Source organism: Mustela nigripes, chromosome 6, assembly GCF_022355385.1.
Source record: "Mustela nigripes isolate SB6536 chromosome 6, MUSNIG.SB6536, whole genome shotgun sequence".
Lineage (NCBI taxonomy): Eukaryota > Metazoa > Chordata > Mammalia > Carnivora > Mustelidae > Mustela > Mustela nigripes.
In genome coordinates this window covers 100,043,270-100,069,006 of record NC_081562.1, presented here as the reverse complement: position 1 = coordinate 100,069,006, position 25,737 = coordinate 100,043,270, and the positions used below count along the sequence as shown (strand labels likewise).

General features: G+C 40.7%; 1 protein-coding gene across 4 annotated transcripts in view; it reads left to right on the top strand.

Annotated features, from left to right (window-relative positions):
* Positions 1-25,440, top strand: part of LOC132019888 (antigen WC1.1-like) — a 47,729-nt gene extending 22,289 nt beyond the window's left edge. Inside the window, exons 3-15 of one of the 4 annotated variants that reach the window (XM_059403636.1) lie at positions 6,450-6,752; positions 6,846-7,163; positions 13,165-13,257; positions 13,332-13,646; positions 14,708-15,022; positions 21,041-21,082; positions 21,176-21,490; positions 21,723-21,755; positions 22,287-22,424; positions 22,791-22,883; positions 23,171-23,254; positions 23,748-23,885; positions 25,155-25,440. In XM_059403636.1, the coding sequence (XP_059259619.1) occupies positions 6,450-6,752; positions 6,846-7,163; positions 13,165-13,257; positions 13,332-13,646; positions 14,708-15,022; positions 21,041-21,082; positions 21,176-21,490; positions 21,723-21,755; positions 22,287-22,424; positions 22,791-22,883; positions 23,171-23,254; positions 23,748-23,885; positions 25,155-25,300 (2,333 nt within the window). In that variant the 3' untranslated portion in view covers positions 25,301-25,440. Of the gene's footprint in view, positions 1-6,449; positions 6,753-6,845; positions 7,164-13,164; positions 13,258-13,331; positions 13,647-14,707; positions 15,023-21,040; positions 21,083-21,175; positions 21,491-21,722; positions 21,756-22,286; positions 22,425-22,790; positions 22,884-23,170; positions 23,264-23,747; positions 23,886-25,154 lie in introns of all 4 variants that reach the window. The other 3 variants (XM_059403634.1, XM_059403638.1, XM_059403637.1) reach the window with 3 other exon arrangements.
* Positions 25,441-25,737: the final 297 nt, after the last annotated feature.

Genomic DNA, 25,737 nt, shown 5'->3' with positions numbered 1-25,737 from the left:
TTTTTATTCTTTTTTCTTTTTTTTCTTTCATGAGATGGTCAGTCAGATGCAACCACAAGAGGGGCCACGGGAGAGATTCAGGAAAACAAAGTTTATTATACTCCTAGAGAGATAGAGTCACTTCATGTTGCCAGGGGGCCACATGGAAGAAGAGCCAAGGGAGCCAGCTCAACCAAGCAGTTAAAGATCCAAAGAAGAGAGTAAAGACTTGTGGGTAAATGACCATATTGGGGGTCAAGGGAGAGTATACAAGCAAAGGGCATAAGGGGATTTCATTGATATATTTGAATGTTAGTAGCTCATACTCAGGAGAGGGAAAGAAGGGGACTGGTGGCAGGTGTCATTGTTAACTCATTGGTACACCTGGTCACCTGGGTGGTGTGCTTACAGCCTGTTTGTGAAGACATTGAGGCAGCAGGAAAATATGAAAAAATTTGTTTTAATTATTTAATTTACTTTTAATTTTTAAAAATTATTTTATTTTCACATAATGTATTATTTGTCCCCAGGGTACAGGTCTGTGAATCATCAGGCTTGCACATTTCACATTTCATAGCACTTACCGTAGCACATACCCTCCCCAATGTCCATAACCCAACCACCTTATCCCTACTTCCCCACCCCCCAGCAACCCTGTTTGTTTTGTGAGATTAAGAGTCTATTTTATTTATTTTTGAAAGATTCTATTTATTAGAGAAAGAGAGAGAGAGAGAGAGAGATTTTGAGCAGTGGGGAGGGGCAGAGGGAGAGGGAGGAGCAGACTCCCTGTTGAGCAGGGAACTTGACCTGAGGCTCAATCTCAGGACTCTGGGATCAAGATCTGAGCCAAGGAATACAATAGCTGGATAAAGGACAGTAAGGGCAGTGAAGCCAAGAGAACCTGAGGTGGCACATAAGAGGTGCTCGATGCCACCTAAGTGTATTTGGCGTGTGCCGAAGTGGAGGCAGTAAAGACAGCAATAAAACTAAAGTGTGAGTGGGTAGTGTCTGTATTTGTCAGAGATGTTTTCAGTAGTTATCACAATGATTGATGAAAAGTCCATCACTAATGCCATCAGAACAGTTTGATTTGGGGCAACCACAAGAGGGGCCACAGATGCAACCACAAGAGGGGCCACTGAGGTGGCTCAGTCAGTTAAGCATCGCCTTCAGCTCAGGTCATGATCCCAGTGTCTTAGGATCAAGCCCTGCATTGGGTTCCCTGCTCAGTGGGGATCCTGCTTCTCCCTCTTCCTCTGCCCTTCCCCCTGCTTGTGCTCTTTCTCTCTTTGTCAAATAAGATCCTTAAAAAAAAACCAGTTTGACTTGGGAAGATATTATTAGATATCACAATGAATTCCCTAAGATAGGTATTTGGGTCTTAAAAAAGGGCCATCCCATCTGATGGAGTGGTGGGACAGGTGGAGACTTGAGAATATTTGACTACGTCTATGGCAACCTAACAGCATGATCTTATAACCAGTCAGTATTTTTGTTATCTGCATGAGGAAAATCACTGGAAAAATGATCTTTTCAAATTGTAACTTCAGTAGATCTTTGATGATACTAATTCAGGTCCCTAAAAACACAACTATTTTCTTTTTTGAGAGCTACTCTATTGAGGTGTGATTGACATCCAGAAAACTGTATGTATTTAATGTATACAACTTGATGAGTTTGGAGGTAAGTATATATTTGTGAAAATAGCATGATCGGTGTCATAAAGCTATCTATCATCTCAAAAGTTTCCTCTCATCCTCTTTATTATTATTTAAAAAAATAATTATTTTTCAAGGGGCATTTGAGTTTACTACCTTCAGTTAGGACTTTTTTTTTTTTTTAAAGAAAACTTGTTTTCTGACATTTCAAGTAATGTTCCTATTGTCAGGATTATAGTCATGGTTATTAACTGTGAAAAATATAAAGTCGTGGTAACACTACAGGGGACCTGCCTTATTTTGAAAAACCAGTATCTGAGTAAAAATGGAGTATGTGATGCTGCCACTTCTATTATTATCTTAAGAATTGATGCTTTTACATGGGGGCTTAAGTGGGTAAGAGAAGAATCAATGAAACAAGATGGGATTGGGAGGGAGACAAACCATAAGTGACTCTTAATCTCACAAAACAAACTGAGGGTTGCTGGGGGGAGGGGGGTTGGGAGAAGGGGGGTGGGGTTATGGACATTGGGGAGGGTATGTGCTTTGGTCAGTGCTGTGAAGTGTGTAAACCTGGCGATTCACAGACCTGTACCCCTGGGGATAAAAATATATGTTTATAAAAAATAAAAAATTAAAAAAAAAGAATTGATGCTTTTGATATTAATTCCAGTTAAGGTACATGTAAAGATAAAAAGAGTTTGAGAGTGGTATGGCACCTGAACTTTGGTTTTGTTTTTTACTCCCTGATTACCATTACCATTGCTTTAACTTAATTTCTCATATTTTAATGAACTGTTTCAGTTTTCTTTGACTGATCTCTTTGTCCTCAGTTTTTACTCTCTGGTCTGTTTCTATATTTTCCAGAACATGTTTTAATGATGTAAAGAAAAGTCAAAGTGGTGGTGATGTAGCATTGATAAGAATAGGAAACCACACCTTCTGCAAAATTTTATTTTATTTATTTACTTTTAAAGATTTTGTTTATTTATTTGACAGACAGAGATCGCAAGCAGGCAGAGAGGCAGGCAGAGAGAGAAGGGAAGCAGGCTCCCCGCTGAGCAGAGAGCCCAATGCGGGGCTCGATTCCAGGACTCTGAGATCATGACCTGAGCAGAAGGCAGAGGCTTTAATCCACTGAGCCACCAGGCGCCCTTCTGCAGAATTTTAAATTGGTTCTTGGAATTCCTTTCTCTCAATTTTAGGAAAGGGGTTTGAAAGAGAAAATTCAGCCTCTAGTAGATTGTTAGAAATATTGTGTTTAGCAAAAATCCAGAGGTAGAAAGAATGATCTGTGAAGAGTACAGAGGAGCTTGTTTGAAAGAGAGGATTTCAGAGGGTTCTAGGAAAAAGATTGGGGAGGGGCTTCATAACTTGGGAAGGGCTACAGCTCTGAGGTACAAAATGGCAAGGGTAGGAAGACACAATTAATTTCTAGAGGAGAGGCTGGGGACTGGAGATCCATGTTAATTCATACATTCACTACAGCTACTGTTTTAGACTTCTTGTTCTCAATTTCTTCTTTCCTTCTCTTCCTCTGTGGGAGTGTAGGAGTTGTTTTTGAGCTCCACAGGTATTTGAAGCTTGCAATTCACTTGTGGGAAGTTTTTACAATATGAGCTCTATTTCTTTCTTTTTTTTTTTGTTAAGATTTTATTTATTTATTTGAGGGAGAGAGAATGAGAGAGAGCGAGCAGGAGCAGGGTGGGGCGAGGGAGTGGAGGGCAGAGGGAGAGGAAGAAGCTGGCTCCCTGCTCATCAGGGAACCCAACAAGGTGCTAGATTCTAGGACCTGTGGACTACGACCTGACCCCTGAGCTGAAGATGTTTAACCAACTGAGCCACTCACCTGCCTCAATATAATATGCGTTTTACTTCTTTAACAAATATAAGAATATTTGGATTTTCCATAAATTTTTATATAGTTTTTGATAAATTTGATAAGTAATTCGTTTTCATGAACTCATACTATTATAAATAAAATTTTCAAATTAGGACAAAATTTGTTCATATCTTATTATCTTTTACATATTGATAGGATCCATAATGATAACCCCCTTTTCATTCCTGATATTGTTAATTTGTTTATTTCCTCATTTTTTGCTTGATCAGATCTACTAGAAGATGATCAGTTTTACTATTCTTTTAAAAAGAATCACCAGTGTACTCTGTTGATTTTCTTTATTTTATTTGTTTTATACCTCACTGATTTGTTTCTTAGTTTACATTCTTCTCTTTTGGTTATGATTTGCTGTTATTTTTGTAGATTCTTGAGTTGGAATCTTAGATCATTTATATTTAATTTTTCTTTTGTATTCTAATGTATGTATCAAGGAAGTGTCAAGGCTCTAGATTTTCTTCTAAGCACTGCTTTAGCGGTGTCCCACTAATTTTGGTATTAAATGATTTCTTTTGTATTTTATCATCATAAAATGTTTCTTCTTTATTTTTAAACATATTCCTTGTCTTATAGTCTTAGTTTGTCTGATGTTAACATAGATAACGACAGCTTTCTTAGATTAGTGTTTGCATGTCTTATCTTTTCTGACACTTTTAATAGGTTTCTGTGTTAATTTTTAAAAATTTTAATTTTATTTTAGAAAGAGAGGGAGGGGGAGGGACAGAGGGAGAGGGAGAATCTCAATTAGGCTCTATCCCCAGTATGGAGCTGGTATGGGACTTGATCTCAGGGCTCTGAGATCATGACCTGAGCTGAAATCAAGAGTCAGATGCTTCACTGACTGAGCCACCCAGACACCCCTGTTTCTGTATTTATATTTAATGTATATGTTTTTGTGGACAACATATGGTGTGTCTTACTCTTTTTCCCTAGTTTTATTGAGATATAGAGGTGATGTCTTATTTCTGTCCAGTATGGTTATCTTGTTTTTATTTGAAGTATTTAAATTATTTCAATTTAATGTAATTGTTGATATGCTTGGGTGTAAGTCTACTGACTTGCAGTTCTTATGTATTCTTTATTACTATTTTAATCTTTGAATATTTTTAGTATTCTATTTTATTTACTCTATTGGTTTATTAGATATATTGCTTTGCTTAGAGTTTACCATAATGTTGAAATTATTACTCTGTAATCACATTTTGCCTTCAAATGATATTATATCACAACATATAATATAAGACCTTACACAGTATGCTTCCATTCTCTCATCATTTCTGCTATTGTTGTCATATGTTTTACTTATAAATATATCATAAATCTTATAACACATGATTGTTATATTTGCCTTAAATATTCTATTATTTTAGAAATGAGACAAAGTTTTTTTTATATTTACCCACAGATTTATAATTTACAGTGGTCTTTATAGCTTTGAAAACATAGATTCATGTTTTCATCTGTTACTATTTTCTTTTAGCTTGAACTTTAACATTTTTGTGTAATGCAGTTCTGGTGGCCTCAAATTCTATCACTTTTTATTTGTATGAAAATGTTTTTATTTTCATTCGGTTTTGAGATGCATTTTCATAGGTGATTTTTCTGCCTTTTCTCTCTGGACTTCAGAGAGAAAGCTTCTACTGTCCTGTGTTTAATTTCATAATTCTTTTATTCTGCAATGTCTAATCTTTTAAGTAAATTAGATAATTTTTTCATTCCAGCTATTATATTTTTTAGTTTTAGGAGCTCCATTTGTTTTTTTTCCTAGTTTTTAAAAAGCTGCTTTATGTTTCATTAAATGAATGGTTTAAAGACTTTGTCAGCTAATTCAGTCATCTAATTTCTGCGTATTTTTAATGTTTACTGTTTAATTTTTTTAAAGATTTTATTTATTTATTTGATAGAGAGAGACACAGTGAGAGAGAACACAAGCAGGAACAGTGGGAGAGAGAGAAGCAGGCTTCTCGCTGGGCAGAGAGCCCGATGCGGGGCTTGATCCCAGGACTCTGGGATCATGACCTGAGGAGAAGACAGACGCTTAATGACTGAGGCACCCAGGCACCCCTAAATGCTCACTCTTTCAAAAATTAAAAAATTTGGGCACCTGGGTGGCTCAGTGGGTTAAAGCTTCTGCCTTCGGCTCAGGTCATGATCCCAGGGTCCTGGGATCGAGCCCCATATTGGGTTCTCTGCTCAGCAATGAGCCTGCTTCCTCCTCTCTCTCTGCCTGCCTCTCTGCCTACTTGTGATCTCTGTCTGTCAAATAAATAAATAAAATCTTTAAAAAAAGATTAAAAAATTTAAGAAGAAAATGAAAGAATATACAAATAAATCCATGAACACAAGATAACTTTTCCATTTATTTGTATAAATATGCATATCAAGGCATCAGTCTGTCTGCAGGCTGTCATACATTCATGGATACAGATCTCATGGTTTTTCTTAATCCTCAGTCATTTGAGGTTTGGCTCCTAGGAAAGAAATTTGACCAGAATTTGAGCCCCACAAGTCTCAGGATGACTTTCTAACCTTGTCTGGCTGATAGATCTCTACCCCCTCATAGCCCATGTCCCTCTGTTGGTTCTGTTCTTTATACTTCTGTAGGCAGGTTTGAATGCCTACATATTACGCAGTTTCCCTGGGCTCATATGAGGAATTCGCTTCTCTAAACAGCCCACAAATATATTTCCCTAGTATTCAGCTACTCCAAATACTCTGCCTTCAGAAACTGACTCAGGGAGGTCCCGTTCTTGATACTGTCAAGTCCTCTTCTCCTTCCCAATGCCTGGGAAAAGGAAAACTTTTAACTATGACATCTAATGGTCATATACTATTACGCATGACATGCCACTTCTAACTGCCAAACCAGAATCATGAACATTTACTTGGTTTGGTTTTCTTTTTTCTTTTAGGATTTGTGCGTCTAGCTGGAGGGGATGGACCCTGCTTAGGGCGGGTAGAAGTGCATTCTGGAAGAGAATGGGTTCCACTGTCTGATGGGAACTTTACGCTACTCACTGCCCAGGTCATCTGTGCGGAGCTGGGGTGTGGCAAAGCTGTGTCTTTCCTGGGAGATATGTCTATCAAAGAGTCATATAGAGTCTGGCCTAAAGAATTCCAGTGTAAGGGGCATGAACCTGAGCTCTGGTTTTGCCACAACGAGTCCTGTCCAGGAGATGCATGCCACCGTGGGGCTGTTCAAGTTTTCTGTTCAGGTGAGATGCAGAGTGGGACTTCAACCTTGCCACATACTCTCCTGGGGTAAGAAAGACATGAGATTTGTCTGAAATATTGTCTTCTCCCATTAGTGTACACAGAAGTCCGGCTCATGAAAAATGGTATCTCTCAGTGTGAGGGACAAGTGGAAATGCATATTTCTGGACAGTGGAAAACACTCTGTGCCTCACATTGGAATATGGCCAATGCCAATGTTGTTTGTCAACAGCTTGGCTGTGGAGTTGCTGTCTCTACTCCAAAAGGAGCATACTTTGTGGAAGGAGGTGATAAAATTTGGGAAGCTCGATTTCACTGCTCAGGGGCTGAGTCTTTTTTGTGGACTTGCCCTGTGACTGCCCTGGGCATTCCTAGTTGTACCCGTGGAAACACAGCCTCGGTGATCTGCTCAGGTAAGAGAGAGGAAATGGTTAACTGGTAATCAGGATGCTTCTTGAGTGAAATGTCCTTAAGAGCAGAGACTGTGGAGAAATTATTTTTAAAATGAGATAGTCCATGATAAAACATAGTTCTTTTCATCGTTCATTTGCCTTTCAGTTCAAGGCAAGGGATGTTAAGAGGGATATCTTTTAAAATTAACACTATTATTTAAATATATCTGAGAATTATTTACAGAGAAAGTCTGTAAGTAGTAAGCATGTACTTCAGTGAATCATAACAACACGAATACTGTGTACCCCCAACCCAGATCAACAAAGAGATCATTGGCAGCATCTCAGAAGCCACGTTCATACCCTACCAGTCCCTATGCCCACCATTTTCTTTGAAGAAAACCAGTCTCCTCATTTCTATGCTATAGAATAGTTTTTTTTCTATTTCGAACTTTATATAAAATCATATAGTATGTTTCATTTTGTACCTAACTTCTTTGATTCCATACTGTGTGCACGATTCATGCATGTAGTTGTTTATAGCTGTGTTTCACTCATTTTTATTATTGTGACATATCCCATTGAATGACCATGTGACCAGGTATTGATCCATCAACCAACGGTGGAGTTTTTATTTATTTCCACTTCTCAGTGATTACAAATAGTGATGTTGCAGATAACTGTGACAATGACTTGTGGTATAAATATGTATGTATTTATTTTGGGTGTTTAACTCTTGCCCTTTCATTTTTACTCTCTTAATGGTGTTCATTGATAAGCCAAGTTCTTGAATTTAACAAGGTTCCATTTATCAACTTTTTTTCCCCCACATACTGCTTCTTATGTCCTTTGAAGAGAACTTTGTCTGCCCTAAGATCCTGAAGATATTCCTCTATGGTTTAGTTATCTTTATTTCACATTTTGTTATATAGTCCTGTAATTGGTTTTCATATGTGATAGGGATCAAATTTTATATTTTTACATGAATATTTAATAGACTCAGAATCCTTCTTTCTTATAATTTATAATTTTTTATTTTTTATTAGCATACAATGTATTATTAGCCCCAGGGGTACAGGTCTGTGAATTGCCAGGTTTACACACTTCACAGCACTCACCCACTCACCATAGCACATACCTTCCCCAGTGTCCATAACCCAACCACCCTTTCCCTACCCTCCCTACCCCCAGCAACCCTCAGTTTGTTTTGTGAGATTAAGAGTCTCTTATGGTTTGTCTCCCTCCCCATCCCATCTTGTTTCATTTATTCCTTTCCTACCCCCCTGACCCCCCACTTTGCCTCTCAAAATCCTCATATCAGGGAGATCATATGATAATTGTCTTTCTCTGATTGACTTATTTCACTCAGTAATAATACCCTCTAGTTCCATCCACGTCGTGGCAATTGGCAAGATTTAATTTCTCTTGATGGCTGCATAGTATTCCATTGTGTGTGTGTGTGTGTGTGTGTGTGTGCATGTGTGTGTGTGTGTGTGTGTGTGTATACACCTCATCTTCTTTATCTATTCATCTGTTGATGGACATCTAGGTTCTTTCCATAGTTTGGCTATTGTGGACATTGCTGCTATAAACATTTGGGTGCACATGCCCATTCGGATCACTACATTTGTATCTTTAGGGTAAATACCCAGTAGTGCAATTGGTGGGTCGTAGGGTAGCTCTATTTTCAACTTTTTGAGGAACCTCCATGCTGTTTTTCAGAGTGGTTGCACCAGCTCATATTCCCACCAACAGTGTAGGAGGGCTCCCCGTTCTCTGCATCCTTGCCAGCATCTGTCATTCCCTGACTTGCTAATTTTAGCCATTCAGAATCCTTCCTTAAAAAGACACTTTCCCCACTACAGTGCCACCTTGGTCATAATGAGTCTACAGTATATCTGGGTCATCTTCTGGACTCCAATCTCTTTTATTGTATCATTGTCTATTTTGGCATGAATGCCCCAGTTCAGTAATTATTATAACTTTGTAGTATGTATTTAAAATTTTTTTATTAACATATAATGTATTATTAGCCCCAGAGATACAGGTCTGTGAATCGTCAGGCTTACACACTTCACAGCACCCACCATAGCACATACCCTCCCCAATGTCCATGTAGTATGTCTTGATATGTGGTAAAATTGTACCTTTAACTTCATTGTTTTTCTTCTCAAGATCGTTGTTGATCAGTGTTGAACATTCTTGGCTTTTTCCATATAAATTTTATAATTAGCTTGCTATTTTTCACCAAAAAGAGCTTGATGATCTTGTCCAAGATGGTTACATAAGCGACTCTAGAGCTTACCACCTCTTACAGACACACATTTCCAACTCTTATAAGTGAGGTAGGAATTATTCTCTCTCTCTTTTTTAATTTTTTGGAAGACTGGGTGTTAATTCTTTTTTTCCTTTGCATTAAACTTCTCATTTTTAAACAAACATAAACTTACTGAAAAGTTGCAAAAATCATGTAAATATCAGAAAGGACCCATAAATATAAAAATATGACTGGGGTATTAGAAGAAAGGTGAATTACAGACCACTTTTTCTTTATGGATTCAGAATTCATGAAGTAAATGTAAGCAAATTAAATCTGGAGATGTAAAAAAATTAATACACCACAACCAGACAGAGTTTGTCCCAGAAATGCAGTTATTATAAGATGTACCAATTAACGAAACTAAACAAGAAAAAAATCACATAATCTTTTCATCAGATATGGAAAGGCATTTGGAAAGATTCAAGAATGATACATGATAACATCTCTTAGCATATTGAAAATAGAAGGGGTTTTCGTCAGTCTGTTAAAGACCATATTACAAAAATCCAGAGCAAATATCACACTAATGGTGAAATATTGAAATATTTTTCCCTGGGATGAGGGAGATGATATTAATATCTATTACCATTTTTATCCAACAATTTACTGGGGGGCAAAATTATTTAAAAGTAAAAGAACTAAAATGGAAGAAATAAAATTTACAACAGGATTGCAAAAAATGCACAAATGCATAAAACTCAAAGGAATCTGTAGTTAGATTACTAGAAGTTACAGTCTAATTATAACATTGCTGGATATAAAATCATGTGCAAAATATATACAAAATTTTTAAAATTAATATTAGCAAATAGTATCAATGAAAAGATGTACTAGTCATGATAAGATAAAAAACATAAACCACCAGGGAGAAAATCTGGTTAAAAATATAAAAGATAACAAATAGCATGGAGGACATGGGGAGTTAGAGAGGAGAAGGGAGTTGGGGGAAATTGGAAGGGGAGGTGAACCATGAAAGACTGTGGACTCTGAAAAACAATCTGAGGGTTTTGAAGGGGCAGGGGGTAGGAGGTTGGGGTACCAGGTGATGGGTATTATAGAGGGCACGGATTGCATGGAGCACTGGGTGTGGTGCAAAAATAATGAATACTGTTATGCTGTAAATAAATAAAAATAAATTTAAAAAAAAGCAGGGGGAAATGTGTTATTAAAGGTACTGAAATAGGGGTACCTGGGTGGCTTAGTTGATTAAGCCTCTGTCTTCAGCTCAGGTCATGATCCCAGGGTCAGGGGATTGAGCCCCGGATTGGGCTCCCAGCTCAGCAGGAAGCCCGCTTCTCCCTCTCCCTCTCCCCGTGCTTGTGTTCCCTCTCTCGTCTCTTTCTGTCAAATAAATAAAGTCTTAAAAAAAACATAAAAGATCTCCAAGAGAGATTATAGATGTTTAAAAATGAAGAGATACAGCATATAAATGAATTGAAAATATTAAATATAGTCAGCTACCTCAAAGTTCATCTGTAAATTAACTCCAATCTCAATCAAAATGGACAATTTCTTAGCAAAGTTTTTTTTAAATTTCAGCTTGATTGAGATATAACTGACAAAATTGTAAGACCGTCCAAGTGTACCATGAGGTGCCTGGATATACATATACTTTGTGACAGGATTCCCCCCATTCTAGTTAATTAACACAGCCATGGCCTCACAAATTTACCTTTCTGTGTGTGTGTGAAACATTTAAGTTAGACTCTTACAGCAAATTTCAATTATACAATATGGTGTTATCAACTATGGTCACTACGTTATGCACGAGACCCTCAGAACTGATTTATTTTATAATTGGAAGTCTGCACATTTTTACACAGCTCTCCCTACTTCCTCATCCCCCAGCCTCTGGCAATAGTTATGCTACTCCACATTTCTGTGATTTTGATTTTGTTTCTCTTTCAAATTTTTATTTAAATTCTAGTTCATAGAATTTAGTGATTCATCACTTACAACCCCCAGTGCTCATCACAGGTGCCCTCCTTAATGCCCATCATGTATTTAGCCCTTCTCCCCGCCCACCTCCCTCCATCAACCCTGTTCATTCTCTGTAGTTAAGAGTTTGCTTCTCTCTCTCTCTTTTTTCTCCTTCCCTTTTGTTCATCTGTTTTGTTTCTTAAATTCTACATATGAGTGAAAACACATGGTATTTGTCTTTCTCTGACTGACTTATTTTGCTTATTAGCATCATACTGATTTTGATTTTTTTTTGGATTCTACCTAAAAATGATATCATGTAATGCCGGTCTTTCTCCTTCTGGCTAATCCTATTTAGTGTAATGCCTGCACTATCCATCCCTGTTGTCCCAAGTGGCAGGGTTTCCTTCTTCCTCATGGCTGAATAATACTACATTATATATGGTACATCTTCTTTAGCTATTCATCTTCTGACTGATTACCATTGTTGTAATTCTGTTTTCTAGTTCATAAGTCTGATTCAGAATTTCCCGACTGTCCCTAATGTGAACTTCGCAACAAAAAAAGAGTTGAGGAAATATGCTGCATTCAGTTGTCTTCCTTTCAGTGTTCTCTGACCAGGGACTCTTCCTGAATCTCACTTTGTATTTAATGACATCAACTTTTTAAAGAATACAGGCCAATTATTATGTAGACTTTCCTTTCAATTTGAGTTGTGGCCATAATCAGGAGAATTAAATAAGTGGAAGCATGGTAAATTGGTGTTATATACCATCCTGCCTGAATGCAAATTGGGATTTGGCTGTTTTCAAAGTAGAAATTGAAAGTATTAGCAAAGTCAATCACTGAACACCAATCTTCCTTTGTTGCACAGTATAAATCCTATGTTTCCAGCTTAATCCTATTTTGGTAAAAAAAAAAAAAAAATATATATATATATATATATTCAAAAAATACATTTTAATGATTTTTCAAAATTGTTTTCAAAAAACAAATTTAATGATTTCTAAAATGTCATTTTGTGTGTGGGTGGGGGGAGTACAAGATGTGATTGATCAGCCTTGCTAAATGAGCTGTATGCCCTGGGAATAATGTGTATTCTGTGGGTTTGTAAATAAACAATATTTATTTATCAGTAAATAAATATTTACTGGGTTTGTAAATAAACAATATTTATTTATCAGTAAATAAATATTTATTGACTGATTTTGCTGGTTGCTCTCAGTTACTGAGACTGATGGAAGTTATTTTCTGGTTACTATTGCATAATAAATTTCTTCCCAATCTAGCCACTTAAAGCAACTATATGTTAATTTACATAACATAGATCACTGCTCATTTCCCCTCCAGCTTCCAGTCACATTTTCCTTACCTCCTTTAAGTCCTCATTGACAGCATCGACCCAGCCCATCCAGCTTCTGCCTGTTACTTTGTTTCAAGAATGTCACATGTTTTAGGTGGCATCACAGTTTGGGGCTATTACAGATAAAGATACTATAACCATGCCTATTCAAGTCCTTTTGAAGACAAACATTTCATTTGTCTTCAGTAAATGCTCAGTATTATGGCATGTATAAGTTTTCTGGTTCCAAACGCTGCATAACAAAAATTTGGCATTGTCAGAAGCAGAACTTTCTGTAAAGTGGTGAAATCTACAATTCTAGTAAACTTGCTGTTATGTTTCAGCTTTCATCTCAGACCCCAGTACTAGGTTACTCTTGAGTTTAATTCAGTTTCCTGTTCCTCAACACTCCTAACCCTCTGACCATGCTGTTTCTGCAGGAAACCAGACCCAGGTGCTACCCCAGTGCAACGACTCTGTGTCTGAACCCGAGGGCTCTGCAGCCTCACAGGAGAGTGCAGCCACCTGCTCAGGTGAGGGGTCCCAGGGGCAAGAAAGTCCTTCTCCTTTCCTGTGAAATGCTCCAGTGGCTTGATTTTCTCCTCAGATAGCAGAAAGCTCCGCCTGGTGGACGGAGGCGGTCCCTGTGCCGGCAGAGTGGAGATCCTTCACCAGGGGTCCTGGGGCACCATCTGTGATGACAGCTGGGACCTGAGTGATGCCCACGTGGTATGCAGACAGCTGGGCTGCGGAGAAGCCCTCAATGCCACGGTCTCTGCTCACTTCGGGGAGGGATCGGACCCTATCTGGCTGGACGACCTGGAGTGCACAGGAAAGGAGTCCCACATTTGGAAGTGTCCTTCCCGGGGCTGGGGACAGCACGACTGCAGACACAAGGAGGATGCAGGGGTCATCTGCTCAGGTCTGCCTGCACGCTGTCTACAGGCTGGGAGAGGAGGTGTGGGCTCTGGAGGATGGGAGTCTGAGCCCTGAAGGGTGTTGCTGAAAGGGCCAGAGGAGACTTCCTTCCACACTGCCTTTTTAGATATAAAGATTAGGTGCTTCTTTTCCTCCTGTGGCATCTGAGGTTCAGGTCCTTCCTTCACAGCAAGAGCTCCTGACAGAGCCATTTCCTACAGTTTCCATTTGAAAGCAGGGCTTGGTCTTCAGATCTCTTTGGTGGTAAAGTCTTGAGATCCTATTGCTGTCGAAATGCATTACTATATAATGAGTGGTAGAAACAACACAATTTATCAATGTATAGTTTTGTACATTAGAAGTCCAACAAGGGTCTCACTGGCTAAAATCAAGGTGTCAAAAGGGCTGCATTCTTTCCGGAGGCTTTGGGGGAGATTTCTTTTCCCTGTCTTCTCTAGTTTCCTAAGGCATTCAGTGGGTGGGAGGTAGATTCCTTTCTTTCTCTTCAGGCTGAAAACGTTGCCTTCCTCTGACCATTCTTCCTCAGTCACGTTTCCCTCTGACTGAAGTTGGGAAAGATTTCCCATTTTTAAGGATAGTAGGTTAAAGAGGTGATCGGACTTGGGCTTAACCTGGTCAACCCACACTACTCCAGGTTAATCTCACCATCCTAAGGTCCTTATCTTAATCATGTCTGAAAAGTGTCCTTTGCATGTAAAGTAACATATTTACACACCACCTTTGGGGGGGCCATTATTCAGCTTATCACCCCACTTTCCACACTCAGGAAGCAGGATTCCGCTTTCCCTCTGGGTAGAGTGCCCAGGTGGCTATTCTTCTCTGTTCATATTCTACTACATCGCTGTGGGGGAAATAGAAACCCAGACACAAACACACAAAATCAGGGAAAAGGGAGGTCAGTTTCAGTCTTGCCACCTAGTGGGTCCTTCCTCAGCAGAGTCAGGGATGAGTGTTAATAGTCTCTGGTATGGAGAAAAAAAATCAAGGGCGCTGAGTGGAATGCTTACTGTGGACTCTTTCCCCCTCTCTCGCCTTCCAATTTAGACTTCCTGAAGCTCAGGATGGTGAGCGAGGACCACGAGTGTGCTGGGTGGCTGGAAGTTTTCTACAATGGGACCTGGGGCAGTGTCTGCCACAGCCCCATGGCAGACATCACCTTGTCCATCATCTGTAGACATCTTGGCTGTGGAGATAGTGGGACGGTCAGCGACTCCATAGTTCCCAGGGAAGGTTCTAGACCTCGGTGGGTGGATCAAATCCAGTGTCGGAAAACCGATTCTTCTCTCTGGCAATGTCCTTCTGACCCCTGGAGACGTAATTCATGTTTTTTACAAGAGGAAGCTTATATCTCCTGTGCAGGTAATTTACTGTTTCCATGTGTCTGTCCCAGTCCTGTATGATGTTGTTAGTGAGATTTTATCATCAAATCAAAGGGTGAGTTTAAGGTAAGAGTACAACATGAAGTTTGGATGATTATTTAATTTACATGTTCCAATCTTGTTTCACAGGAAAAAATAAAGAAACCGGTATCAAGAGCAGTTTACATTAAAAATACCAAAAGGATTGCATTGAAAACAAGCAATACCCTGATAAACTTTCTAAGCAATTGCCAATTAGTTAGGAACAGTTAAGTGATATCCCAACACGTTAAAGTGAATAAGGGGCCACGTAAGAAATCAACCCTAATTGTTTTGTCTCTTAAGCTAATGGTAACTTTACCCTGGAATGTAACCACACCAATCAGACTAGCCCTCCAGTCAGCCTTTTGGTAGATAGTAACTGAGTGCCTTGTACGCACAAGTTTATGCTGCAGGTGAGAGGATGGAGAAGAGAAGAAAGTGTAGTCTCTGCCATCATGGAGCTTACAGTCCCGTTTTGAAAACTCTCATTAGGCAGAAATTTCATGAAGAGTTAGAAAGTGCTGTGGAACTGTGGAATTGGTGTAAAAGAGGAAATCATACTTAGAGTGAAAGGTGAAGGGTGAGTAAGAATTTCTCAGAGGAAAGTAGAGAGATCGCTTGGGTCAGTGTACATACTGAGGTAGGAGAAAACATGGCATCTTTGAGACACGAGAAAAACCCCATCATGGCCAGAGCAGAAAATGGTGAGGTAGAGGGGAGCAGGGTTCCCCTGGAATGATGAGCAGAGCCAGAGACCTCTCTGAGGCAGAGCCCAGGAACACATTCCTGTTAAAGAGGCATTTGTTTATCTTCTTGGTTGCCTCATCATGGAGAACTGCTGAGAAGTCAGTAGCCTCATGACCCCATGACTTTCTGCTTGAATTTCTGTCTTCTAAGAGGCCCTCAGAATCTCAGTTTTCAGGGCTGATCCTGTATCCTCTGAGCCTTTCATTAACTACCAAGTGCTTAATCTGTACCCCTCATCTCACTCTCCCAAAATGTTCTACAGAGCCTTCTGGAAGTTGGAGCCCATTATCTTCAAACTCTCTTATGTCCTCCAAGTTCCCTTCACTTTGATGTTTGGACCAAAACCTGCTTTTTCCCTGAAGACACCGATTTCTTCCTCACTTGGAGGCTCTTTTTTTTCCTCCTCTCAACACTCTTTTCTCTAAGACTTGATAGATATACTTCTTGCTCTCAGTTGCCATTTTCAATGATTCCTCCTCTGTGTCTCTTTTAACATCCAGCTACTTGAAATTCATGCCATGAGGCAATAAATACCACCTAGTACTTCTGCTTGTTGCTATCATCATCCTAACTTTCTGGTCACTTCCCCTGTCCACTGAAGACTGCAACACCAGACTCACCAAGTTCCTCATCTCTGTCTTACTCCTGGAACCATTGGTACTTCCTCCAATACCCTTAAACACAACTGACAGAGCAGCCTCACCTCTCAGCTCATTGACTTCCTCCTATCTCTGCCTATGCATACACCACTGACCTCCAACTACAGTACAGCTTGAAATCTTGATTTTTTTATTCCATTCTCTGACCAGTGTTTCCTATCATTATGGTTCCTAACCCATATGCTTTATTTCAAATAATTTCTTCTGCTCATGGAGTTGCCCGAACTTTTCCCCTATCAGTTTTTTCTTACTTTTGTACTCTCCATCTATCTGCACATTTTTTTTAGTCAGATTAGATAATATGATCCAACATTATAATTCTTCTCCTTTAATTTCTACAATTCCCTTGCCTCATCTTTGTCAGCCTCACCTGACAAACTCCAGACCTGGTTAAAGTCAACTACCTGAGTACTCCTTGTCTGCACTGGACTAAGGCAAAGGTGGGGAAAGAACACATAGTCAAGTGGCTACTCTACTTTTGAATTCATGGACCCAATCTCTACTGGGGGTTCCATAGTGTCTTTGAGGACTACTATACATCTTCAATATGTGTGCTTGCCCTAAATTTAAAATGGTGTTTTATGTATTTTCCGCTTTCCTCACATTGTCAACACCTGATCCCCACCATCTAGTCTCAAATCATGATCTTGCCTCTTACCTCACTGAGAAATTAGAACAGTTGGCTGCAAACTCCTCCTCTGCCTTTCACCAAATCTTCTTACTTGTGGTGTCTTCGCCCACTCTGTACTTGTTTGACCTCCTGGGTCAGTGGCCTCAGGCCTCATATTAGGCCAGCTCTTCTGCTCAGGCTGTGGATCCTAACTGCACTTGTCAAAGTCTTCACTTTTATTCCCTCTTCTAGTGCCATCAACTTTCCCCATCTCCTGGTTTATTCTCATCTATATATAGATGAGAATATATATATATATACACACATACACATATACATATACATACATATACACATATATATACACACATATACATACACACACACACACATATATATATATTCTCATAGAATATATATATTCTCAGAGAATATATACATATGTATATGTATATGTGTGTATATATATGTGTATATGTATGTATATGTATATGTATGTGTGTATATATATATATATGGGTTTGTATGACTCTCATCTTGAAAAAGACCTGAATAGTTTTCCTTGACTTCCTTGCTACTGTCCCTCTCTCTTCTCCTTTGTCCACAGCCAAGTTTCTGAAAGTATGGAAGTATGGTCAGTAACCACTCAGGGTCCTCAATAATTTCCCCTCTTCTACTATTCTAAACTCATCCAGTTAAGCGGTAGGGTCCACCATTCCTCTGAACTGGTAATGAAATGTAGCAGACTTTCCTCTCCAGTATTCAAGAATTTTCAGCAGTGCTCAGCAGGTTCGCTTCTCATTCCTTCTCATTTTTTTTTTTCTCTTGGCTGTCACTCCATCTCCCTGATTGTTAGATAGAGTTGAGATCACTGGGAATATAAATGCTCCTTAAACAGACTCCAGGGAACCTAACTTTTTAAATATAGTACAGTCTGTGAACAGACATGGAGTCTCATGCAGAGCAGACAGAGAAACAAGAACCCAACCAATACTGAGTTTGGAACTAGGGTTCCTTTCAAGGAAAGGGGGATGTTTATATATATTAAATTCTACTGAGGTTTCAAGAACACTTGAGCTGAAAAGTACCCAACAGATTTTGGGCATTGTGTGTTATTGACTGGTTAATAAGAACACTTTTGAGGCAGGGTAGAAACCAGAAATAAAAGTATCAATGAGGTGATGGTTAGAAAAGCATACAGCACTTTTGAGAAACTGTGAAGGGCAAAGAGTGAGAAGTAAGGTGCTGAAGTGTAGTGTTCGGTGCGGGAAATAGATTTATTTGTTGTTGTGTAATAGAGTGATCTACTTTTATTTTTATTTATTATTATTTTTTAATTTATTTTTTATTTTCAGCATAACAGTATTCATTATTTTTGCACCACACCCCGTGCTCCATGCAATCCGTGCCCTCTATAATACCCACCACCTGGTACCCAGACCTCCCACCCCCAGCCCCTTCAAAACGTTCAGATTGTTTTTCAGAGTCCATAGTCTCTCATGGTTCACCTCCCCTTCCAATTTCCCCCAACTCCCTTCCCCTCTCTATCTCCCCATGTCCTCCATGCTATTTGTTATGCTCCACAAATAAGTGAAACCATATGATAATTGACTCTCTCTGCTTGACTTATTTCACTCAGCATGATCTCTTCCAGTCACGTCCATATTGCCACAAAAGTTGGTATTCTTCCTTTCTGATGGAGGCATAATACTCCATGGTGTAAATGGACCATTTCTTCCTTATCCATTTGTCCATTGAAGGGCATGTTGGTTCTTTCCACAGTTTGGCCATTGCTGCTATAAACATTGGGGTACAGATGGCCCTTCTTTTCACTACATCTGTATCTTTGGGGTAAATACCCAGGAGTGCAATGGCAGGATGATAGGGAAGTTCTATTTTTAATTTCTTGAGGAATCTCCACACTGTTCTCCAAAGTGGCTGCACCAACTTGCATTCCCACCAACAGTGTAAGAGGGTTCCCCTTTCTCCACATCATCTCCAACACATGTTGTTTCCTGTCTTGTTAATTTTGGCCATTCTAACTGGTGTAAGGTGGTATCGCAATGTGGTTTTAATTTGAATCTCCCTGATGGCTAGTGATGATGAATATTTTTTCATGTGTCTGATAGCCATTTGTATGTCTTCATTGGAGAAGTGTCTATCTATATCTTCTGCCCATTTTTTGATATGATTGTCTGTTTTGTGTGTGTTGAGTTTGAGGAGTTCATTATAGATCCTGGATACAACAGTGATCTACTTTTAGAAGTGACACTGGCACATTTCATTTTCTGGGTTATGTGTCTCCAGTGCAAAAACAACTGGAAACCATGTCACAGGAAGTCTGTAACTAGGCTAATTAGCAAAAATGCCAGAATAGATGTAACTTGACTGTTGAACTTTGAAGGACTTTACCATGGAAGGAGACGAATCACCATGAACTAGCTGATGCAGGGGGCAGGACACCAGGCTGATCGATGGGGCTTACAAGGAGGCAGATTTGAGTTCATTCTAAGTAAAAGTAGCATAAAGGCATCTCACCTTGTGATGGTCCCCCAGGGAATGAACAATAATGTGAGGTAAAAGAACACTGGAGTCATCGTGGGATGGCCTCTTCTTCTTCCTTACTTTTTTTGCATTTTCATAGTGTTTTCCTTTCCCTTAACATTCTTTTCCAGTTCCTTCTTTCCCCCTCCCCCTTCCCTGCCAGCTCAGGTGTATCTTGGGGGATAGGCTAGGAGTTGCCTGAAGTCCACAGCCAGGGGACAGCATGGTGATAGATATTTCAAAGGCTGAGCTCACTCCCTTCCTTGCTTCTCTTTCCTTACCTCCTTTTCTTGTTTCTGTGTCCCTAAAAGCCGAAGGGATATTAAACTCTAAGACCTTATATTGATGATAATTTTCTACAATCAAACATGATGAGTTGGGTGATAGTGAAGACTCCAGTGCTGAAAGTGAGCGACCACCCAAAGAGGTCCTGCCATCATTTTCTGAGATGTTCACAGGGTAGGAAGTTGGATAGGATCACATGGAAAGAATATGCCAATTCTGGTATTTTATGACAAGTACCATGTATGCTTCTGTTTTCTTGTAATTTTTTGAATTTCTGTTCTTCCTTTGGTTTCCATTTTTGGTCTTTTTTTCATCTCATGTTTGTTATCTGTGTCCTCTCTCCATGTAGTTTTTTGTCAATGTATTTGAGTATCATGTAAACATTTCTGTCTCACTCCTTAGCCGTTTGTCTACCTAACTGTTTTTCTCTGAATCCTCTTTATTCCAGTTCTTTATAAAAAGTATCCTCTTAACATAGTAATCTTTGCTTGTGCACGTCATATTGAAAAATAGATAAGAAAAGTTTATAATATGTAATTTTCCATTAAAAATATAAATGGAATAGTGAATGCAAATTATCTTTGATTCAGGATTAAAAAAAATCCACTATTATTACCACAAACGATTAATATCAATTTGTATTCCCTTTATTAACTTACTTATTAGCAAGAATTTAAAGGAATTATGTTTTACTGGATTTTATTCACCAATTTATTCAATAAATATTTATCAAGCCCCTATACATAGTATTTATAAAAGGTTCTCAATGCACACTTGTTGAATGAATGCATACAATATACCATGTATACATAGCAGAAACATAGAGATGAATAAAACATGCAAAGTGTTTCCTCTCATGGAGTTTGTGTGTGCGTGTGTGTGTGTATGCACACATGTCTGCATTTTATTTATTGTGCAATGTGGAAAGTGAGAAACAAGTAAACAAAATAAACAGATAATGGCTATGATTTCTAGCGAATGTCTCAGTAATTCAGCCCATTAGACTAATTAGGAAGGCTGTTATTTTCACTTGTCCTTTGGGCTGAAGGCAAGCACTTCAGATAATCTTGTTTGGGGAAGAGCACCCCCAGCTGTCCCGGATCTAGCAGTGCCGCCTTGTCTGCTTCTGCAGGAGTGAGACCCAGGAGCTGTCCAACTGCTGCCCCCTGCACAGGTACATAAAGCCCCTCCCCTGTCCCCTGTTGGCTCCCAAGGGCTCCTTCCTTCCCACCAGGGGCAGTAACAGAAGATGCTGCTGCCTTTTCAGACAAAGAGAAGCTCCGACTGAGGGGAGGAGACACAGAGTGCTCAGGGCGAGTGGAGGTTTGGCACGAGGGCTCCTGGGGCACGGTGTGTGATGACTCCTGGAGCCTGGCAGAGGCCGAGGTGGTGTGTCAGCAGCTGGGCTGTGGCTCTGCCCTCGAGGCACTGCAGAAGGCAGCGTTTGGGCCGGGAAATGGGAGCATCTGGCTGGATGAGGTGAAATGCAGGGGCAGGGAGCCTTCCCTGTGGGATTGTGCTGCGGACCCTTGGGGCCAGAACAACTGCAAGCACGAGGAGGACGCTGGGGTGCGGTGCTCTGGTGAGTGGCTCTGGCTGAGCTGGAGTGAGGGTGGGCCAGTGGGGTGAGCTCAGCTAAAATGGGAAGTTTGCGTTCGCATCTAGATGCTGTCAGCCCTGGATCTGGGAGAGGGGGAGGTCTCAACATTGAGGTTGTGGTAATTGAGGAGTGATTTCAGGGCTCAGGTAGAGAAAATGGGCTGCCCTGCACTCTGATCCAATCCTGGACCGCAAACTCCTATTTTTCTCTCTAGGTGGAAGAACAAGCTTGCAGTCTCCTACAGGAGGTACAGTGCCACAATCTGGAGGCAGGGGAGAATATTCAGATTTGGGTGACCTGTTCTGTGGAATTTGACAGAATTAGCCAACTCAGGAAAGGAAAGACCCCGGAGAGCCATCTGCTGGTGGGGAGGTCTTAGGGCATTTTCCTTGGGAAACTTCCCTTCACTCCCTTCAAATTTCCACTGCCCTTGGGCCAAGGGAGGCTGGTTCCTGTGCTTCAGAATCTAAGGTTTCCCCACTTGCCCATGAGTGTCACTCCCCTGCAGCAAGATGCTTATCCCAGGAGTTGCTTGATGCTCTGGTCTGGAGAAGCGTGAAGAAAGGGGGCTACAGTTGTGTAAGTTGGCCCAGCACTCTGTTGGACCTCAGTGGAGTAGAATTCAGTTTATCTCAGAATAAAGCCTGGGGGAGTGTCCACCAGGGTCACTCTCAATCCTGTTATGTCTGAGGCTGGGACTTGCCCAGGCTGGAAATGCTGAAGGAGTTTCCCTGGGCACTTGCCCTTCTCCAAATCCTATTGGCTTTATTCTCCTTAGGAATCAGACAAGGCCCAAATCTCGTCCGTGGTATCTTCTCCCTGTCTGAGATGCTCTGCTTCTTCCTGGGGGCCCTTCTCTTCCTGGTCCTCGTCATCCTGGTGATTCAGATATACAGATGGAGAGCAAAGCGCAGAGGTGGGCTACAGGGGTACAGGGTAACATGGAAAGTGTATGGAGGCCAGAGACAGGGCCAGGTGGGAGGGGGGGAACTGTGTTTGAAAACCTCCATCTGCCCCACATGAAACTCTAAGAGCTGTCTTAGGATTGAACACACGTCAGTCATGGCTTCTCTGTGAGACAAGAAAAAATAGGGGCTGAGCTGTGGACGCAGGGCCAGACAAGGCAGAGAGGTGCAGACATGGCACATGGGGTGTGAGGAGACTCTACCGGAGTCCTGGCAGCCCTGAGGCTTTTTCCATGTTGACCACTGGGGAGAATGATTTGCTTGTTGGTTCAGGGATGAACTCAGGGACATTTCTCACTTGCTGGTGGTTTGCTCAGCCTTACCCAGTTTTGAAGATGTTCCCAACGAGGCTGTGTATGAGGAGATTGACTATCTTGTGGCAACGAAGGAAGATCTGCTGGGCAGTACTGGTGTGTATCCCTTCCTTGCCCTCCTGGGCCCTCTAGATGTCAGCCCCTGCCCCAGGCCCACTGTCTGTGAGCCAAGGCTTCTCTGCAGACCCTATACTCCCTCATGCTCACAGAAGCAGCCCCTCCAAAGGCAATGGATGGGTTTCTGCTGAGCTCCTGTGAGCTCTGAGCCTTCTCTTTATACCACAGGAGGCACATGTGCTCCAGCATTTCTTCTCACACAGGTCCCACGGGTTTGTGCTGTCTGCTTTATGATTTTTTTCGTTTTGTGTTTTTCTCCACATTAGGGGCCCTGTCAGATGACTCCGTGACTAAACTGCCATATTACACTGGGGATGGTGAGGACAACACTGACTTTCAACCTGCTCCAGGTAGTAGAGGTGAACTGTCTCAGCTGGGTATTGGGGGCAGGGGACTTCTTTTCATAGAGATGAGATTCAAGAGGGACAGTCTTCCTTTGACCGGGATTAGTGGGATCTCTTCTCTCCTTCTCTGCTTGCTTTGATGTGCCTCATGGTGAGGCTGGGTTGTCTGTGTCCAGAACAATCCTCATTCAGTTGCAACATACACACTGTTTTGAAAAATAGCATCTGGAAAGTGTAACTGACCAAATATTTTACTAAGGCATACTGGTGCAAGGGTTTCTCTGAAATATGTAGTTTTAATCAGGAAATATTGAGAGGTTTGGATTATTTTTCTGGTTTATGGACTCATCAAAATGAAATACATGACCTTGGAAAAGAACTTTTAAAGCACAGAGTGAATAGTGCCTCTGGTTAGCAGCTATCAGATTCTCTGTGGCAGAAGGGATTTTAGATATTTTCCAGGCCAACCCATTTATTGTGATTCCATCTAAACCCCCAGCTCAGAAGACTGATGCCCCTAGTGAGGACTATGATAATGTTGAAGAGGTCCCAGTGCCTGAGGCTCCTTTTGCCTCCTGGGTGAATGAGGGGGAAGTGCCCCCAGGGGAGGAGAATGTGGTGAGGGCCTCTCCAACAGGTGAGTGGGGTTGATTGATCTCTTGTAATCTTTTGTCTCTGTCCTGGAAAGGGTTAATTTGAGCTCCTCATTGCTGATCCTTCTTATAGATTCAAAATTCAGATGACCTCATATCCTTTGACCATCTTCCTCTCTTTTGTGCTGTCACATTCCTTGCGGGCGGTGTTGGTGGGGGGAGAGAATCCCTCTATATTCTTGGTATCTGCATCTGCATAACTTCATCTTTGAGGTGATTGCCTTGAGACATAGGTTAGTTTACCAAGTCCAAAAACAGAATGACTGTTCTTATAACACTTTTGCACTGTCCTATCTCTGAAAGGCATTCAGAGACTTAAGAAATATTGCAATATTGGAATTTGTGAGGCATTTGATCATTTGAGAAGCACTGCAATCATGTTAGCACTGATTTGTACAAAGTCTATCATATATGATAGCTTTGAAAATTACAGCCGTGGTGGTGGATTATAGAGTCTCAATTTGTAGGCAGTTCAGCCAATCTGTTCCAGACATTTCAGTGGTCAAATGAAGACACTCATTCTCCAGAGAAGAGTATTTCTCCCTCTGAGGGCCAATGTGACCCTGAGGATGTGGCAACTATGGAAGGATGCTGTGATTGTTTTGGGGGGGTGCATTTAGGAACACAAGTCAAGGCCAGCAAGAACAGAGTGGGATTGTCAGTGAGGACCTGAGATTTTTCCAGGTCTCCTGTACCCTTCTGTTTCTGAATTCGGACCTGTCAATTGTGAAAGGAGAAGTTTGCATGTCCCTTCTTCTTTTTTTTTTTTTTTTAAGATTTTATTTATTTGACAGAGAGAGAGAGAGAAATCACAAGTAGGCAGAGAGGCAGGCAGAGAGAGAGGAAGGGAAGCAGGCTCACTGCTGAGCAGAGAGCCTGATGTGGGGCTCGATCCCAGGACCCCGGGTGAGCCGAAGGCAGAGGTTTTAACCCACTGAGCCACCCAGGCACACCTGCATGTCCCTTCTTCTGATTCTTACCATTCTTGGGCCATTCTTTGCTGAGAAACATGTCTTTATAGAGCACCTGTGTTGGCCATAGATCTCCTGTGATAATAGTGTTTCTGGAGACCCACATGGACTGGATCCTGATAGGATAATCTTGATATATCTTTGCTGTAACTATATTAAATTGTCTGAGCTTTCTTGAATATTACCTGATGCTTTGTCATCATGACTTGACTTGCTTCCACCATGGGGCACTGTCCCGTCTCTTTGTCCTAATTCTAATCAAACTTCTCTTTAATGTTTCAGGCTATTCTCTACAGTTCTCCAGAGGGATAGCTGGTCCTGGGAAAGAAGAAGCTAGTCCCTGGCTGCTTCAGGGGGAAGAGGGGGATCCTGGATATGATGACGTTGAACTAAATGCCCCTCAAACATCTACTATGGTTTTCTCATGATGTTGAATTGAAAATAAGATAAGGCCTCAGATACTCTAATTGCCTGTATTTCAGTAGAATAGTGCTGACTTATAATTGTATTATGTGAAATTACTTAAAATGAAATATTCTGAATAAACTACTTTTTGCTTTGTTGATTACTTTGCAAGTTTTGTCTCAATTCAGTTTCCCTCCAAAGAAATACAAGGTGAGTATACTAACCTGTTTTCTTATCTCTCCTATGGGCTACTCAAGGCCTTAGTTTGCGTGGGCTCATGAATGTTCCAGTCTCTCTTTCTTAGACAAAGGACTCTAAACTTGGTCCATATTCATACCCTCATTCTTACCAAGACTAACTCATGGGAAAAAAAAAAAAAAACCAATCCCGAACATTCATGTATGCTCTTCCTTGAGATATGGTATCATCTGGATACCATATGTGGTATGTGCCTAGGAAT